This window comes from Leuresthes tenuis, unplaced genomic scaffold, assembly GCF_036924035.1.
Source record: "Leuresthes tenuis unplaced genomic scaffold, fLeuTen1.0.hap1 SCAF_5, whole genome shotgun sequence".
Classification (NCBI taxonomy): domain Eukaryota; kingdom Metazoa; phylum Chordata; class Actinopteri; order Atheriniformes; family Atherinopsidae; genus Leuresthes; species Leuresthes tenuis.
This window is the reverse complement of record NW_027325359.1, coordinates 1,365,685-1,384,438: the sequence shown is the minus strand read 5'-3', so window position 1 is coordinate 1,384,438 and position 18,754 is coordinate 1,365,685. Positions and strand designations below refer to the sequence as shown.

The window sequence follows — 18,754 nt, the reverse complement described above, 5'->3', positions numbered from 1 at the left end:
AACTTCTCCATAGATTCAACTAATTAAATGAGGAAAAAAATGCTATTGCACTATCTCTAAATTGTCTAGCTATACAATATGTTATTTGCTTTGTTATATATGGACACAATACTGCTTCATCCCCTGAATTAGGTGCCTAAAAGGTGTTAAAAGGCTTATTAAAACAAAAAGGCATACTTCTTAATCACTGGTCACATACAAGGATAACAGTATGAAATGAAAATGAGTGAAAAAGCAGCAAATGTCCAAAGAAAAACTTTTACAAACCTTCTGAAAGCATAGAGAACTATTGACCTAGACAACTTTAAAAGATAAAACAGAAGCTTTGGGTCCTTGGAAGCTAAATCTAACTAAATTGGGGGTGGCTCAAAGCTTTTGCATTGCAGAGTATAAGTACATAGGCTTTAATGCCCACCTGACTTTACTTGTATCAGAGATTTGGCTGTTTTTTAACATCTTATTTCATTTCAGCCACTTTGTGCCTCCCTTCTTACTCTCTGTATCATTTGTAGAGAGGAGTCTTTCACACCTCAAGTAGGCTTCTTTGTCTTTCAGCCCATTCTTTGATTCATTACCACCAACATCACATTCACCCACCCAAATGTAGAAAGAGAACAGGACAGAATATACTATATATATGGTTATTACCACTGTCAGAAATAATTTGACATTTCTTGACTGAATTTCAATGAAAAAATGTTTCGTCATCATAGTTAGGAATTCTTATAAAAAAGCATGAGACTATTAAGAAAATAGATCATTCAATGTTTTCTGTTTTTATTGAAAATGATGACATTTCATAATTATAAAAATATATATTTTTTAAAAATTCACAGGTGGATGAGGAGTCTTTGACTTTGCTCCTTGGTCATATCTGCCACCTGAAGCTTCTAAATCAGATACAGGTAAAAGTGCTATTTACTTTATTCATTTATCTGCTATATTATATTCCACATATGCATATTAATAAGTACCATCTAAAGTCTGTTCCTCGTTGCACAGATATTAGACAATAAAAAGAATAACGTCAGTGAGCACATACAAAATTATTCCCCAGCTGCTCAAACAAATGTGATACCTGTCCAAAGAGGGAGAGGCCCCCGCTGTTGAGAATATCTTTATCCATCACTCTTTGTCTGATAACATTTAGAGAAACAAATCAAACGCAACGAGAAGGCTGAGAACATATACTTAAAGGGGAAAAAAAGGAATTAAAATTTAAAAATTAAACGTAGCAGTTGAATGTTAAGAGGATGAAAAGTTATTTCCAACACAATCCAGTTCTTTCAGGGATGAAGATAAGAATGTGCTTTAAAAATATGTTAAATGAGTCATTACTAAGACAAGTGAAGACAAGAGGAAAGTAATTGTGCCACAAGATTGTTCCTGATCCTGTCAAGTTTACACTTACTATGCTCCAATACCACGTCTCAACCTTAAATATCGAATGAGGCAACAAGATGTGTCCAATAAGTGCAAATTTAAAAAATACTCTTTTTTCCAAGCTAATGTTTGAAATATAGTTATTAAATCAAAAGATTATTAACTTGATTTAATCTCATTAAAAAGCCTTTGGTTTGGAAGCCAAATTTAACACAAACGTTCATATCATAGCGACCACGTTGTTATGTGTTGTTTCTTTAGAGTTTAAAGATTAGATGCATCCAATTTACAGCATAAAAGAGAATTAACTCGTGCACAAAGATAGAATTAACCAGATTTAACAGTCTCCTTTTTTACTTATTTGGCACATATTAAGTTTTGGTTTGTTAAGATAAGTTGTTATATATCGAGAGCATCAGCATATAATACTTGCAATTGGGACATCATAATGGAACAAGGGACAGAATAAATATGATTTAATCATACTAAAGGTGGTGTTCAGAAGTTTGTTTATAACACAAGTAAATTAAAGTAAAAGAAGATATACATAAAGTACAAGTCCTCTCCAAGGACTTGGGTGTTTAAAATGAAATAACTGAATTCAATTTACAAAAGCTGATTTTATTTAGAAATGTACACAAAATAACATTTATGGAAATAACTACAAAAAATGTTATGTGTGTTTAACATTTGCCTATTCAAACATGTCATAAATAATGTATTATAAATAATCTCTTTTTGCTTAAGGTGAACATAGCATATATCAAAGTGCACGTCATTGCTTTTCAAATGTCAGAAAAGTTTGTTTTAAAGTGTCTCCGGTACTCTTTTCACTCGCTACCATGACAACTGCACTGTCTCTTTAAGAGACCCGGAAATGATTCCCTTCTATGTGTTTGCTGGTCGCGGGTTCTAAACTGACAGCTGAGCACGCGACCCTGCAATGATATCCAATCCCGTTATCTGGGCCGTCCGTAGCAGTGTGAGGTGCTGGCGACACCGGGCTGTCTTTAAAGCGGCTGTTCAGGCCTCAGGCGTCAGCGGCTGCCGCTGGTACTCTGCCCCAGATCGTGGCAGTGTCCCCGGTATGGAGGCCATACTGGCGAGGGTCGTCGTACCTCTACCTTCATATGAAACGCGAGACAAAGCCCCCCCTCCTCCCGAGTCAAACAGCGTGGAATTCATCAACTTCTACAAAAGTCTCGACAAGGACGATAAAGTCGATTTCCTTACAAAACTGTCCGAAGACTACGGAGTGGATCATAAAAACCTGTCGGAGCTGGCGGTGAAGCTGTTGGACACTCAGCTCCGGGACTTAGCGACCATATTGCAAGTGGAGGACAGGCTCCGGTACAGTTTGACCCCCTGTTATAAACAGCTGCTCAGTCATATAAGCAGGATCGAAGGCGGCGTGAAGTTCTTGGTGGATCTCCGAGCAGACGTGCTTGAAATAATCGCATCCAAAGCTAGCGAGAGCCCACATATCAGGGTAATACGTTTGTTTACTTTTGTCTACGGGTGCTCGCATGGCTCAAGTTGGACCGTTTGCGTCTATGCAAAGATACCAGAGAAGTAGGCATTGCATGTGATAGCTGGAATTCAAGAGCTGCCGTAAGTACTGCCTGAGTTTAGCTGGCAGCATAGTTAACCTTTGCACAGTGACATTACTGCACCTCTGTCATATGGCTCTCATTTGACCACAGCTTGACTGACAGGCACCTTTACCCCAGTTTACATTTGGTTATGAAACTCTATGTTCTATAAATCTCCTCCGGATTGACATGCATCAAACAGTTTTTGCACAAGATATTTGTATGTACTGCATATATACCTATATATATATATATATTATATAATATTTTATTTTTTTATTTTTTAATTTTTTTATAGTATTTTCCAAATCAACTCACATTGCTGATCAGATCTGCCTTCAGTTGTTGCTGGAAAGCTCTTGTGTTTAAAAAAGGCTCTTCAACAGTCTTTGATTCAACACACAAGGAGGCAAGAGCTCCTCTGCTGCAGCTACAGAGTGAAAGAGCTGAATATAAATCAGGCATGTAATGAGTATTTTGAATAAATCTTTTGAAGACAAAGTGAAAATAAAATTACAAGAAAAGGCAGTGGCAAAGAGAGAGAAAGATTCTATCACTTTGCAGACATGGTTCCCATGCTCTTTGCACCCATAATGGCACATTTCTGGCAACTTATTTTTCAGAAAAGCCAGTTTCGTGTACCTCATTGTTCAGTCATTCATTTTCAGTCAAATATAATTACAGTTTTCAATTCTTTCCAAATGTGTAGCAGCATTCATGCACACCATAGAGATGGAGGGATATTTTTCAGCGAAGCATTTACTCCAACGAGCTTTGAGAATACAAAATGTATTATAAACACAGCTGCTTCTTCTCTATTTTTCTCCCAAAGCACAAAACCATTTTAGAAGACGCTTTTTGACTGTAATGCATACTGATTTAGTCACGCACAGTTTGACAGTCTTAGTAAGATGCATTTAAACAAATGTAAAGAAAATTCTAAATGTTTAGCATATAGGAAGACATTTCGTCATAGTTTTAGAAGTCCAACGTCAGAAAGTTATTTTTTAAATTGAAAAATCAACATTGTAATGTATTCAGATTAGCAAAGCTCTGGATATGTTTGTATTTTCCTGAGTTTTGGGAATCAAAACCTCAATTAAGGGGCAGATGAAGGTAAATTTGGGGTCACATTTGGCTGTTTTTTCATGTGTACCTGCAGATTTTCAAGTAATATTTAGATAATTTTCTTCATCTTCATGCTTTTTGTTTTGAAAGAGTTAAGAATAAAACTTCTGACTTAATTTTATCTTTATTATAATTTCTTTAAAGGCATGTTATGGCCACTGAAACTGCATTACTTTATTTTTGTCTTTTGTGGTTGCAGCTGACTTGCCGTTGGCAGATAAGTTCATTTTGGACTCTAGTTGCAATTATTACTCTTAGGTCTTCACATATTCAGGAGGTCCTGGACTGACCAGGAAATTTTAACGTCAACTGGACTAGAAGCGTTTAATTTGGATAACCGGCACTCGGCAAAATGTCAAAAAGACAATGTGCGCCACAATGAAAAGCACACAATTCTCAATATCTACAATAACTGGATATTATAGATACTGGAGATATAAGACAGAGATAATACTGCAGTCCTCATAAAGTCAATCTAGATCTGGATCAACAGACTCAATCACTTCCAAGTACAACCTTGTCCTTACTCTGGCAACATATTCATACAAATCCGTCATGAATGCTGCTAACAATGGAGAAGGTTAAGCAATCAGAGAGCACTTGATCCACCAAGGCCAATACTGTATTTTTCCATTTTTTTTAACCATAGAGATCCCAATCGCCTTTTTGTGGAACACTAAGACTATATTAACCTAATTCAAACTTCAATATTTAGTCCTCAGTGTATTTTTGGTTAAAGTTTAATGTGACAATGATATCTGATGTGTTATTAAGCAACGAAACAATCAAACTTTAAGAAATAAGACGTATCTTTGCATTCCATTATGTTAGCTCTCACACTGAAGTGGAAAGAAACTGGTTTTATAATTTAAATATTGGCTCTAAATAAAGCCTTGTTCTGAGGAATGTGTGACACAAAGTCCTCCAACAGCTCTTTTACTGTAACTATAAGCTGAAAGATTCACAAAAACTCCCCATTAAGAGCGGTGCTTTAGCTACTTTTACTGACTTGGTGGCCGGATCTAAAGCACAGCCTGCATCTGTGAGAGAGAGAAAGTGGTCTCAAACACACTGGATAAAATGCTCTCTGGTGATCTCAGAGCTTCTTATTTTGAGACGCATTAACTGAAGTTACAAATGGACTCTTTAAATGTTGTAACTATAAAGGCTAAAAACTGTGCTGCTTGTGACCATTAGGGGCCATTAGTGTTAACATGCGCTTGCTTTCTCCTAATATGAGCTGCTTTTGGAGCTGGTTGATGATTGAGTGAAACTTGTTTTTGTCATCTTTATGAATAGTTTGGGAAAAAGCAAAATGCATCAGAGCCTTTGACCTTGCATTTATGCGTAATCAGGTGCTAAGTGCTACTGTCTAATGTAATGTTTCAAAGACCCTGACTGGGTTATAGCTACAGGATTTTTCATTTCCCCTCTCCTGCTAGGAATCTATTTTTTCTCCTCTACGAGGGGGTTCAAATGTATTTAATCTCAATAACCAAGGCCCACTGAGAGCTTGTATTGCTTGAAAAGGTCCGAGCTACCTACAGAGTGCCTCTACTCAGCGCTGACCACCTTGGTCCTGGTGGTGCCCTGCAATCTTTGCTTGTTGTTGTTACTGCCAGAATTGATTTAGCTGAAAATGAGAAAAGGTCATGGTAAATATTAAGCTTTTAGTGCCAGAATTGATGTTATGTGCACACGGAGGGGAGGAAACGCCTGGCAATCAAAGCATCACAGTTATCAGAGTAGAAGTGAAATATCATCAGATAGAGTGGGAGATTTGCACAGCACAACGTTTGAGGCTCACAAGGATGCAATTGTTGTGCTTCTTACAGGAAGGTTATTTCTAATTCTGTGGTAGATTAGTCTCTCTTGGTCAGATAATTGATTTTTCATATTCCTTCTCCCTCCTTCTACCTTCAGGCCTTTTATTCTTTTTCACCACAAGTTGAGTGGATGAAAAATGCTGAGACCCGTCAGAGATGAAATTTCAGTTGGCTGCTCACTGTCCATGTGACTATTTCCCCCACAGACTGCCAGCCCAGCTGACATGTGGCATGCTGCCTACTGGGGTAAAGGCATGGATGCTTAGCCTTTCCTGGGAGCACTGGCAGTCAGTGGTCATTTGGCCTTGTGCAGGGAGACCGTTCCTTCCAGCTGCTGCAGTCTTCAACTACTAAATAATAACAGTATAACTGCAGCTCAAGGTAGAGAGGGTCCTTGCAGCAGAGGCTATATCGACTCACAGCATCAGTGCCTCACAGCTCTGATACAACCACAGTGTCAAAAAGTGGTGCTTCATTTTCTTTTTAATGGAGTGCAGGATTTTCTTCTTTAGCTCTTCCCTCCTTTCCCCACTCTCCCCCCTAACCTAAGGCTTCGACCCCTCCATTTCTAAAGACTTCATCTTCTGCGAGGTCAGTGGAACACATATCTCTGTTCGACCTCCCTTTTGTGTGTTGGAGAGTTGGTTACTCAAGGCGGCGGCTGCTCTGCACTCACCGTGCTGCAGCTTCTCCCTGCAGAAATGGCGTGCCGGCGTTATCAGCCATGACACATTATTTCACCTCAGGCAGCCTCAGGAACACAAACACACACACAGTCCATCATAAAAGTGGAGGAGAAAGTTTTGCTGAAACTTTTATTCTTTTCTTTTTGAAGGGTTGCTTTCGATTTTCTCTTCGCTCCGCAGCATTTTCCAGTGAAAAACATGTCCACCAGAGAACTGAATAATGCAACAGGGCCTGATGCAGATATGTGGGCTTGAATTTCAAATTTAGTTACTTTAGGATTTGCTCGCTGCTCACTGGGAATTTCTGCCAATGGCTTTGTTGTTGTGCTTGTTTGTATTAGCTATTATTATGATTGACAAGCCAGTATTAAAGTAAGCCTGCAGTGAAGTCATCCTACGGACCCAATATGAGCTGCATTTATGTGCTGGAGCGCCTGCATCATGTGCGCTTGTTTGTGTGTTTGCAAGAGATTTGCTTTAAATGAAGTCTGACCTTTGCTGGAGGACAGGCCTGCTTTTAAATGGCAAAGTGCTTATTGGAGCGACCCTTCTGCACCCATTGCAGGCGTCTGTAAATCACTATTTATAATGTGAAAACATTCAAACGGCGTACGGACAGGCAGGGACGGTGCTTAAGATAAGGATACGGGATTGTTAAATTCCTTGAGACAATCTTAACAGAAACCTCACTGTCACTCAATAATGGCGCTCTCCAGCTCTTTCAAATAGAGGTATGATGAATTTGTAAAATTTCGTGTTTATCTGCTTCTTAATAGAAAAGCTGCTGAAATTTTTGCCATTTTAAAAAAAATAAAAGGAACTTTTCCATTGCTTCAGTAAAATGACATTCCTTCCAAGGCTTACATATGGTGACCTTCCTTTTCTTATTCATCATGTGCATTTGAGGTTTAATCGAGCCGAAAGAGCGGCTGCCAAGCCGTTTTATAAAAGCGAAAGAATGAAGGCACTTTTGGGTTATCAACTGAATGTGGACGTCTAACACTAAAGTCTCTGCTTTTTTGCTCTCGCAGGACCTAAATGGTACTCTGAAGAGTTTGCTGTCTGAGTGGTTCTCAGTTGGTCTTCTCCGCCTGGAAAGAATCACCTGGCAGTCCCCCTGCGAAATCCTGCAAAAGATCAGCCAGTAAGCGCCTTTGTGCACCCTCCATGGTGCTTCTCCTCACTCACCCTGCACCATACGCTCCATTTCTATTTCTGCCTTCTCAATAGTTTCAGGCAAAACTCGGTTAAATCGGTTTAATGAACGGATTCAACTCTAACTTTGGGTGTAAAAGTAGACCAGCATGAACCTCAGGCATAACTTAGGCTTATGTAGCTATCTAAATGTGTTAAAATGATTCAATTTTAAGCTCGGTTTAATGCGAGAAAGTGTGGAAATGTTTGCTTCCCTCCTAATCTGAGTGAGAAGGTTTTAAAACCAGAGCTACTGAGCAAACACGGTCTCAAAAGATGTGTTAAGTTTACTGAGCCTCCACCAAAATATATTCAAGTTCGAGTTATGTCCCGAATATGGGGCTGACACAAAAGGGAAGAAGGGTTTAGAACCTGCTTTTTCTAAGGGGTTCGAATTCTTTAACATACTTCTGATTAAATGATGGTGTTGAGGGAACATGGACATCCCAAAAGAGTAGAGTTTCCTGCTTTCTTGTGCCTCGTCAGTCATTTCCTGAAGCTGTCCTCGGCTGTTCTCTGCTGACGGTTCTTCCTACGTTTACTTTTACCTTTAGCAAGGCAAATGAAGCTCAGTTAGTAATTCAGTAATTCTTCCAACGCTATGTGAGCCAATTTCATGTGATTACTGGACAACCCACTTGACCACCTGAGCCACAGCCGCTCTGTTTGGATTGGAGCATGAAGCACTTAAAAAAAAACCTCAGAAATGCAGGTGAAACACTTCTGCAACCAAAATAAAATGAATTCACTATTCCAGATATGTTGACAGTCTTATGTTAGAGTTTCCTTTTCTAATCATAATTACAGTGTTTCATTCCAGATGCATTCACGGCTTATTCCAAATGGTAAAAAGCACATTAGAGAGAGGAAATCACCCGTGGAAATTAAATAGCAGCTCTGTGGTAGAATATCAGTTTTAGTTTAAAACATTTTGTGTATTAACAAAACCTTGATAATTACATTAAGAAAGATATTAATATTAATCTAATTTGATGTTGACAGCAAAGCATTTGGGATAACGATAATAATTTAGACAAATAAGACAAAAAAATCTTGAATTTGACCAACTGAGACAGTAAAAACACCCAAAACAGTCTTATTAATTTTACACAGTCTGCTCTTACATCACAAATAAAAGCAATAAGTCATTATACCTTAAAGAGCTTGATTAAGCCGCCCAGTGAATAGTATTTTTCTTGGGAGCTTGTCCGGGATTATCCAAACCACATTTCCATTGTACACTAATTTCACAGTTGATGTCCTGTATTGGATTTGGGGAGATTTACACTTGAGCAACTCCTTGTAAAGCTTGTGATCCCAAATATTTGCCTTTTACTAAACTTGCTGCTGCTCTCTTTCGACTCTAACGTTAGAAATAAAATTCTACCATTTGGAATCAGTCTAATGACGTCTAACAGGTTATATAAGAATAAAGCATGGAATAATGTCAAATTATATCCTAACTAGCACCATTCGGATTTATAAGAAGTAGCCAATTAAGTCTGCTAATGACAGTGGCTGTTTTAATGCTTTGGCTCTTTCTGAAACCAAGCTAATTGAGCAGTTCGGATCAATTATAGCAGAAATTCAGAAGACGAGGGCTCTGCAAACAACAAAATGACATAAAAAGAAGTTAAAAGACTGACTATGAGCCCTCTGGCAGGTATGAGGCGGTGCACCCGATAAGGAACTGGACCGACCTGAAGCGCAGGGTGGGACCTTACCGGCGCTGTTATGCCTTCACCCACGCTGCCATGCCAGGGGAGCCCTTGGTTGTGCTACATGTGGCCTTAACTGAGGACATCTCTGACAACATACAGGTCAGACGTTACAGCCGCAGGCTGCTGTATTATTTTTTCTTCCCACTTTGCCACACCTCACAGGTTAGTTGGCAAATGGATTATTTCTGTGTGAAAAACAACAGTGAGACCTTTAAACTGCGCATCCCCCTCTGGGAGCAGCCTCGACGGCACTCACTTCCTTTCCGTTTCGTGTGAAGAAAAAAGGTTGTGTCTGACAACGCTGATATCTGAGAATATTTCAAGGTGTGAAATGATTTCCACACGTTAGTTTGAGCGCCATCGGAAAATTATTGCTCAGCTCTGCAGCAAAGAACAGCGAGTTCAAATCGAAATGTTTTTTCTGTTTGCGTTTCCCCCTCAGAGTATTGTCCGTGAGTTTGCAACCCTTGACTCCGAAGAGGACGTGAATAAGATCAATTCGGCCATCTTCTACTCCATCTCCTCAACCCAGGCTGGCCTGCAAGGAGTGGAGCTGGGAAACTACCTCATCAAGAGGGTGGTGCGAGAACTGCAGGTGGGTAAAGTGGAGCTTTACCGGGGGCTCACACCCGCTTGTACTTCTTCTGCCGCCGGAAGCGGCCAGAGAAGCCGGAAGCGGCCAAAGGGGCGGGGCTTATATATATAGCAACTAGCATATATATATATATATATATATATATATAATAATCCATCCATACATTGGTTCCCTCTTTCACCATGGATCATACTCTGGGAAGCTTTCTTTGTGTTTGCGCTCTGCCGTTTTCGCCGTTTTCCGCCGTTTTCCACCTTTTTCTCGCCTTTTTTCTGCCTTCGGAATCCAGATCGGCTCTAATCGTCGCGTCACTGCTCATTTGCATAAAGTCGAGCCTTTATCAACTCACGAAGCTCACAACGCCAGCTTACATTGAAAATGAATGGCAGCTGGCGACGCTTTTGGTGTGAGCCCCCGGTTAGGTGGTGGTGTGCAAACTTTTCAACAAAAAAGTTGACAGATTTGGAAGAAAAAAAAACCGATTTGGTTGTCAAGAAACTACTTCATCACAACTAAACTCAGAACTGCTGCAAGTTGCATTCAGAAGCTGATTTTAACCGACATTGTATGAACTTCAGTTCCATTAAAGGTCCTGTAAAGAGTCGGTGTGGTCAGAACAGAACAAAGCGCTTCGGTGAGGTTTACAAGCCTTTACATCCAGAAAACAGAGTGCTGATATGACTGTTAACTCCTGAAGAGCTCCTCTGCTGTTCCCCTGTGACGAAGCATCAAAAAGTCCCGTCATTCTCCCAGCAGGTCACAAAAGAAAAAGGCTGACAAGTGCAGGCGTGAAAGAAGATTTTCTTGTTATGTAAGTCTCTGTGCCGTGTCATAAATCACCCGTTTGTTTTAGTACTTTCAGCACTTCAATGCTACTTTCTCACACATGACTGCATATACATCTCGTCAGAGCAGTTCCCGCCAGACAGGCAATAATGACATCTAATCCGTCCCTCTCAATAAGAGCAGGAGGGCCCTTCATGTTGGGCCACTCCAGCGAGCACTTGTTAAATGATTGGAACACTGAATGGAACATCAGAAGCCACTCTACCCAGCAGATGGGGAAAAGCACTTTACAGCATATCCTCATCAAAATCTGGTTTAAGCTGCTTCAGCTTTATTTATTCGTATAAAAGGAGTGTTTGGATGGCTGCAAGTGGTGTACCTACTGGCATTTTTTATTCAATTACATTCATTTAGTTACCCAGAGAGTCTTAGAAGTAAGGAACGACCTCAGTTCTGGGGACGCTGTCCTCGTTGCGTTGTGCAAGAGACCATCTTGGCTTTACATTTCCAGTAAAATGTGTGATGCTACCTTTATTTTATCCAGTGATATTTGACTCTTGGACGCCGCAGTCATAAGTTGTTTGGAGAAATTTGCACAATGTGAGAGACAGAAGAGACACTTCAGAGGCCTCCTCAGACTTTAAAACCCTAATCTATCGGGAGAGGGAGCGTGTTTATCATATATTTTGAGTAATCTTGTTTACTTCTTAAGTATAAATGCCCCACAGGGGTTTGGCCAGACAGATTCTGTCTTTCCTCAGCCAGGTTCTACTGTATTAAGCTCAAATCTGACACTCTTTATTAGAAGAAATCGCTCCAGTTCATGCTATATGTTCAAAAGACGGCAGTTCTTTGCAATTTAAAAAAGGTTATTGTCTTTAAAAAAGTGTTTCCTGTGTGCCCTTTGCTCTTCTCAGGTGCTCCAAAGGGAAACTTTGGGAAAAACCATGAGAAATTCATTTATTTTACTTAGTGAATCTCATCGTGTTCAGAAGGAATTTCTCTGATTTCATACAGAAAGTTAATAATTTAGGTTATTAAAAGGACAATAGATGCTTGGACCAAACCTATTCTCATCTAAGGCATGAATGTGTGTATTTTTCTGGACCTGGTGGGACTCAAACTGCTGACCCTGACACTGTAAGTGTAGCGCTCTGCCTTGGAAGCTACAGGAGTCCCAGCGTTTCTGACTAGGCTTTACCTTACATTAAGGTGAGGAGAGGAGCAGTGCGACCTGAGAGCAATCGCTGTGAAAGTGGATAGATGTTGAAGTGAAAAAGAAAAGGTCACAGTTGAGATTTAAGAGAAGAAAGGATATCTTACTTGTCTTTGTAGATTAGTCCCTGAAGCACAGTTCTGGTTTCTTCTTTGATCCTTTCTTTCCCGTTTCCTTTTCCACCTTCCCCATCACCTTCATCCTTATTTCCATTTCACTTTTGTCCGTTAACCCTTTGCACTCAAATGGGAGCAACTAGCACTTTGAGGCATGGACGGTATAATCATGTCATAGTCGAGTGAGAATAAACGTAAAGGCAGAGCCAGCAAGACACGGCAAAAGAGGCAGTTTGATTTTGAAATGAAGGGTGAATTCACAGAGGAAGAGCGATACAGACAGCAGCGTTTCCCACCAGGGGTTGTCTGACACTTCCACTTTCATTGGCAGCCTTTCACTTCTCTGCCTGCCACAAAGTTCTTTCACTTATCAATGCAGACACAGAACCACGGAGATGGGCCTGGGAGAAGGGTGAGCATATCTGAGAGAGGGGTAGAGTGCTCACGACAAAGGTAGGTGGGTGACAGGGTTTGTGTGTGGGCAGCCGAGATGAGACAGAGATACAGAGGAGTGGACAGCTGAGAGAAAAAGGACAGAAATCTCAGGTGCATGGGCTGGGAAAACGAGAGAAACGAGGGGAGGGGGTCATCCATCTCCATCAGCGGAGCAGGATCATGAAGCAGAGGAGCTGATTTGTAATGAAATCGCTGCAGACTGAGCACATACAAGCAAATGTTGTATCTGTTTTGACAGCAAGGTTGAGCGTTCATCTGGCTCATTTCCACTGTTGCAAATGGTGCCACTGGTGCCCTTTACATTCAGGGAGAGATCAAAAGTGTTAACTGTATGTCTGTATCCTCCTATCTCCTCCCATCGCTTTCATGATGCTTCACTTCCAGCTGGTTAAGGCAAATCAAAGGAATTCTGCAACTGGCTCTTCATGAATACAAATGATTCTGTGTTTTCTATTCAAAGCAGACGTGGAAAATGAAGGAGATCTTGGGTCTTTATAAGTACATTTTTGTTTTTTGTCAAACATTCTTCTACTCGGCACCTTGGGATTTTGTAAACCGTTCCATTTCAGCAGAGACTCGGTTCATTGATTCTCAAATTACTTCCATTTGTAGCTGTCCAAAGAATATATTTTTGATACTTTTTACTGTTGCCTTTCAACAATTCATGTTGAATAATTTGTTCAGAAGAGAAACACGAGCTCCCTAACTGCTCAGTGAATCCTGAGAAGCACAAATCCTGGTTACTGCAGTTTCCCAGCCAAGCTCATGATCCTTTCCCCTCTTTCCTCAGAGTGAGTTTCCTCACATGGCCCAGTTCTCCAGTCTGTCCCCCATCCCGGGCTTCTCCTCCTGGCTTCAGGGTCTGCTGAGCCAGTACCGTAAGGAAGGCCGGGGCTTGGACCTCCTGTCTGAGCAGGAGTGGAGGGAGGTAGAACGTGCCACCGACTCAACTCCAGGTACCCCAGCCGTCGACTCTCTCCGCAAGCTTATCAGCACCAGCGAGTGGATGCGCTCCGAGAGGCTGTGCAGCGTCCTGGAGCCCGTTCTGATGCGTGTTTGTGCCTGGTACCTCTATGGAGAAAAGCGGCGAGGCTACGCTCTCAATCCAGTGGCCAACTTCCACCTGCAAAATGGCGCCACCATGTGGCGGCTCAACTGGCGCGCTGACACCAGCCCTCGGGGTGTGGCGAACTCCTGCGGCATAATGGTGAACTATCGCTACTTCCTGAGCGACACGCCCACGAACAGCGCCGTGTACCTGCAAAATAAAGTTATCACCGCGTCAGAGCAGGTGCTGGGGCTTGTGTCCCAGTTTCAGAAGAACAGTAAACTGTGAGAAAAGGATAAAATTGCACTCTATCGTTTGGTTTTGCAGCTTAGATTGCACTTTTGTGTAAATAACATTGACTGATGGATATTTTGTCATTTCTCTTTTTGATATTTGTCGTGTTTTACCAAATACCTAAAAGCAGCAGCCACAGATACATCCTTTAATGGATTTCCTGATATATATATATTTTCTTCCAATATGAATTGGAGCATTTCTCGTATGATGTAACGTAGCCCATCTGCCATTTGCCTCATTAGATTTCTCGCCAAAGCTGTTTCATATTGTGTAAGTGATTCGCAGGACAGACCGCAGCTAATGAAGCACGAGGCATCTATCAATGCCAAAGTGTGTTCATGGATAATAGCGTGCAATGGTAAAGCAGGAGCAACTAGGGTGTGCATCTACTGGAATAAATGATGTTTTGATTCCTTCATTTGGCCGAGCTGTGGCACTGCAAACGTGTAGAAGAATGGCCGAGAATTGGATTCGGTGTTGTTTTTCTGTTGGTTGGGTTAATATACACCTGCTGTTGCACTGCTTATTCCCTGTAAAGCTTGAGCCATGAAATAAAAGACTGGAAATATTATTTGGTATCAAATGCCTGAGCACGGTTTTGTGTGCATGTGCATCACAGGCTGAAAGTGCTTGCTCTAACCCATTAGACTGGACTTTTTTGGTACATTGATTTTTTTTTTTTTTGATGATTTTGCCCTCGCAGACACGCATAACTAATCTCTCCAGAGAGCCGTCGCTGCTGATGTCCTAACTGCTCTGTACAGGTGCCAAGCAGGGCTCATATGAGCCCACATGCCATTGTTGTGAAATAATATATCACAGCAAGTTGACTGTGAAATTACATTGTATCTCTCCAAGGAGCCAAACTTTCTTTTCATTTTTTCATACCCCATCTCTCTCTCTCTCACCCTTTTTCCCGCTCATTGTGCCGCTCTTTGTCCTAGAAACTAATGGAGTGAGAAATAAATTTAAAGTAAATGTCTAGATTGATGGTGTTCAGTTGTGAAGGAGGGGGTGGAGGAGCATAAAGAGGCATAAGAAGGACAGTTGTTTAAAGAATGTCCTTGACAGACGAGTGCGAGTGTCTCTGGAGATGTTGGTGACAGTAAGAGACTCATGCGTCTCTGAGCACCAATATGTGTGGGGACACAAAAACGATTGGCGCTATTACGCCTTTTCACAATGGATGGCGAGTGGACAATGTGGTATGGGTTGCCATGGAAACAACATTGACACGATCCACACATGCTGCTTACTCCTGGGGCTTGTTTTGAGTCACCTGTGCCAGAGGATGACCAGCGGTGGTGAGAGCAGATCAGTTTGGGTTCAAAGGTCAAAGTTCCTTTATTATATTCTATTAGGAAGGTGATAACTTTGTTTTAAAGTAGTGAGTCAGGTGTTTTCCCTTGGACTAAGAAGACAAATTGCTCATACGGTGAGCAGTTACAGCACTGAAATTAAATCACGGGGCACAGTGGGTCCCTCTAAATGAAGCGATACAGATGCCCCCAGAGGAAATGTCCGAGGATGAGTCGATCCGTGCTGCACACCTGAGGGCAAGGCTTTCATTTTCTAAAGGCAAGCAAATGATAAAATGCCAATAAGCTTTGAATAAGGTTAATTTGAAAATGTCTTTGCAAATGAATCCAGTTCAAACGCAGACTACGTCAGTGCAGCAGAGGCAGCGATTTGCATCATTAAAGCTGCTGATCAAATGATTTCAAAATTAGTTTTCCATGGAAAAGCTGTTTGTGGACAAATGTAATATTGAGGATTCAGTCAATGACAATTTCCACTTTGGAGCAGAGTGTGCAACGACTAGTCTTATTTTTGATCTAATCACATTTTGACGTATTCCCAGCCCTGCACATGTTGATAATACATTCTTCTCAGTTGTTTGACACGTCTTAGTGCCAATACTGCCCCTAAAAGACATTGTTACCATTGATTACAAACTGTCTGTTGCAGAAATTCATCCCTCATCTGAAATAATCCACTAATTCACCTGATCTTTTCAATTTTTCAGGATGTTACGTGCATGTGTGTGTGGTGACAGTTGCTAAAACTGATCGATTTGACCAGAAAGTGACCAGAAAAGCAGCTTTAAAATAGTAAAATTAGCTTTAAAATTTCACTTTAAAACAGTTTCTGATAAGACAGGAGATTTAAACACCTTTTTCTTCATCTCCAACATGAAAATCAAGGGAGCAACGAAGGAGACATGTAGAATCATATCACTGAGAGACTTAAAACGATGGCTTTCATTAAACAAATAATGTCTGGTTTGGCTATCTAAAAAAAAATCATCAAAAAATTCTGTAGCTTATTTTTTTCAAACAAAAGTCTTCCAAAATGCTTCTATAATATAAAATGATTTGCAGTATAAGCATCCCAGTTCAGTCCTGTGCAGTAATTTCTGTGTCTCATTGGAAAACGAGCAGAAATGTCGCACTAGTAACATAATTGTGTGCAGTTACGGCAAAGCCATAAAGGAAAAAAAAGGTTTATTTAGCCAAACTTCATAGGAAAGTTATTTAAATTCCCCTGATAAGAGAAACAGACAATCTGGCTTTGGATATTACCCATTTTGCCATAACCCAGCTTGCATTGAGAGCGGCCAAATCTCTGTGCCGATGGTGCTTGTCTTACAATGACCTCACAGAGACCTACTCTTGCTGAAAGTAATTCATTTGCCTTCAAAAAGATGTGAATTTTTGCTGTCTCTTTGTAGAAGAACAGCTCAGGTTTTAAGTTCAGGAATCTGATTGGTGTGGAATATTCACGGCAGCACACACTCATGGCATTTGAGTGAAATCAATGCCTCCTGCTTTTTTAGCTTGAGCTGCTTTCTACAATGAGGACTTTTACGCACACGTTCTAAATGTCACTGTGTGCTTTATTCACTGCAGCATTTGCAGGTAAGTGGCGATGTGAGGAAAGCGGGATTTTCAGTTGATACTGAGCTGGCGTTACCTGTGTGAGGGTAAGGTTCACCCAGGTGTGATAATCCATTCCTCCTGGTTGCAGACCCTGGCCCTCCTTCATGCTTCTCACCTCACATCATCACCATTCTCCTCCTTCTCCACCCTCTGGTAACCCAACTCTGCATCTACAACCCATCCAATCCTTTGGACTGTCTTCAAAGGGCTTCACGGTTTTATGAGCAATCAGGACACAAGCTGGCCACATGTGCATAGCCACACTCACTCCCACGTATACCTGCTCCTTTCTGAATCATATTTTGTACAATGCAACCTTTAGAGGGCAGCAGAGTTTCACTCAGCATAAATTCTGCTCCCAGCTTGAACTTCTCAATGGGATCGACTGGTCTAACGCCTTCTTTCACTCACTTTTCTACTTTAAGAAAGTTTAAGTTTAAGAAACCCTCTCTCTCCTTCCATAACTTCCTCTTGAACACCTTTAATGCTCCTTCCTCTCCCTATAGGTCCCATCTGATGGGTCCCCTCGGTTCCAGTTGCAGAGTAAGTCTGAGATTGACAGATTCACTATATCAGGTTATAAGCTGTAATTAAAACTCATTTGGCTTGCTGATGGCATTTTCTCCCCTCCGTCATTCACTGCAATTAGTCAGTATTAGTTGACCTGACGTCTAGTATCAGATTAGATTATTGAATGAAAAAGAGGTAAATAGGCAGAGGTAGATGATGGCATCACCCTCGGGTGACAGCCACTTAAAGCCTGATTCAGTTAAGAGTCTAATGCACACACAGAAACACCCATCCACACCTCCTCCACACACACAGCTGTCCGTCGGTATCACATCACGTTGTTTATTCAAATGTATGCACAAATGCATCGAACAAGCACATACACAGCTGTCTGTTACTGATTCATTGATCAGGTAAACAGCTTGAGGCCCAAAGGAGATAACCACTAACTCACAGAAGATGTTTTTCACCTTTAGCTCCTCAGCTGCCCTCTCTTCATCTTCTGCCCTCAGTATCTGGACCATCTGGAGGTGTTTTGAAACACCTTTCTGTCTCTCCTGCAGCCAATTCAAATCATCTCCAACCAGCAAGTCAAATCAGCCAAACTTTTGACAGATGGGCAGCAAGCCAGATGTTAAGGAATGCATCTAAGCAGATGTTCTGACTGCTGTATTGGTTCTCTTAATTTAATCTTTCAGCATTGTCTGAGGACAGAAAAGTCTTTCTGTTTCTGAGGAGGACAACGTGTTGGGGAGACTCTCATATTACTCTAACCTATCCACAGGCACGATGTAGAAATAGAACTGATAAACTCACAGGAGACGTATTAAACAAGATTAAAACTGCAACTGCTTGTAGATCTGTGAAGCTGCACTTCGGCACAATGATATTTTGAGCTGAACACTAATGTCAGCAGAGTAATATATTCACAGTGGCATGTTTAGCAGACTAAAAGGTATGATATTTAGTATGATATCAACATCAATCCCAGCCTCGCTGCCTCTTCTTCACGTAGCCTATCATCATTTTTATCATCATCTTTAGGAGCCTCCTAAAGACGCATCTTCTGCCATCGGTCACAGGAATAATGTCAGAGGACTTGGTATTATGACACGTGAGTTAAAGGCCGTCCATGTCATGAACAGTAACCATAACAACGACAACGACAGCGTCCATGCTGCTAAGGGATAACGTTTTGTAAAAAGTGACGCGAAGCAGGTGCCGCACTCCTGTTGTGCCAAAGCCCCAAAGTGTATTCTGA

General features: G+C 41.1%; 1 protein-coding gene across 1 annotated transcript; it reads left to right on the top strand.

The window, feature by feature from the left end:
* Positions 1 to 2,270: 2,270 nt before the first annotated feature.
* mlycd (malonyl-CoA decarboxylase) lies at positions 2,271 to 14,626 on the top strand. Its single transcript, XM_072385389.1, has 5 exons — positions 2,271 to 2,872; positions 7,647 to 7,759; positions 9,473 to 9,629; positions 9,973 to 10,125; positions 13,490 to 14,626. The coding sequence occupies exons 1-5, from the start codon at positions 2,327 to 2,329 to the stop codon at positions 14,033 to 14,035; spliced, it is 1,515 nt and encodes a 504-aa protein (XP_072241490.1). The 5' UTR covers positions 2,271 to 2,326; the 3' UTR covers positions 14,036 to 14,626.
* Positions 14,627 to 18,754: the final 4,128 nt, after the last annotated feature.

Coding starts and splice junctions, on each gene's coding strand:
- mlycd (XM_072385389.1), top strand. CDS start 2,327: ATGATATCCAATCCCGTTATCTGGGCCGTCCGTAGCAGTGTGAGGTGC. Junction 9,630..9,972: donor ACATCTCTGACAACATACAG/GTCAGACGTTAC, acceptor TTTCCCCCTCAG/AGTATTGTCCGTGAGTTTGC. Junction 10,126..13,489: donor GGGTGGTGCGAGAACTGCAG/GTGGGTAAAGTG, acceptor CTCTTTCCTCAG/AGTGAGTTTCCTCACATGGC.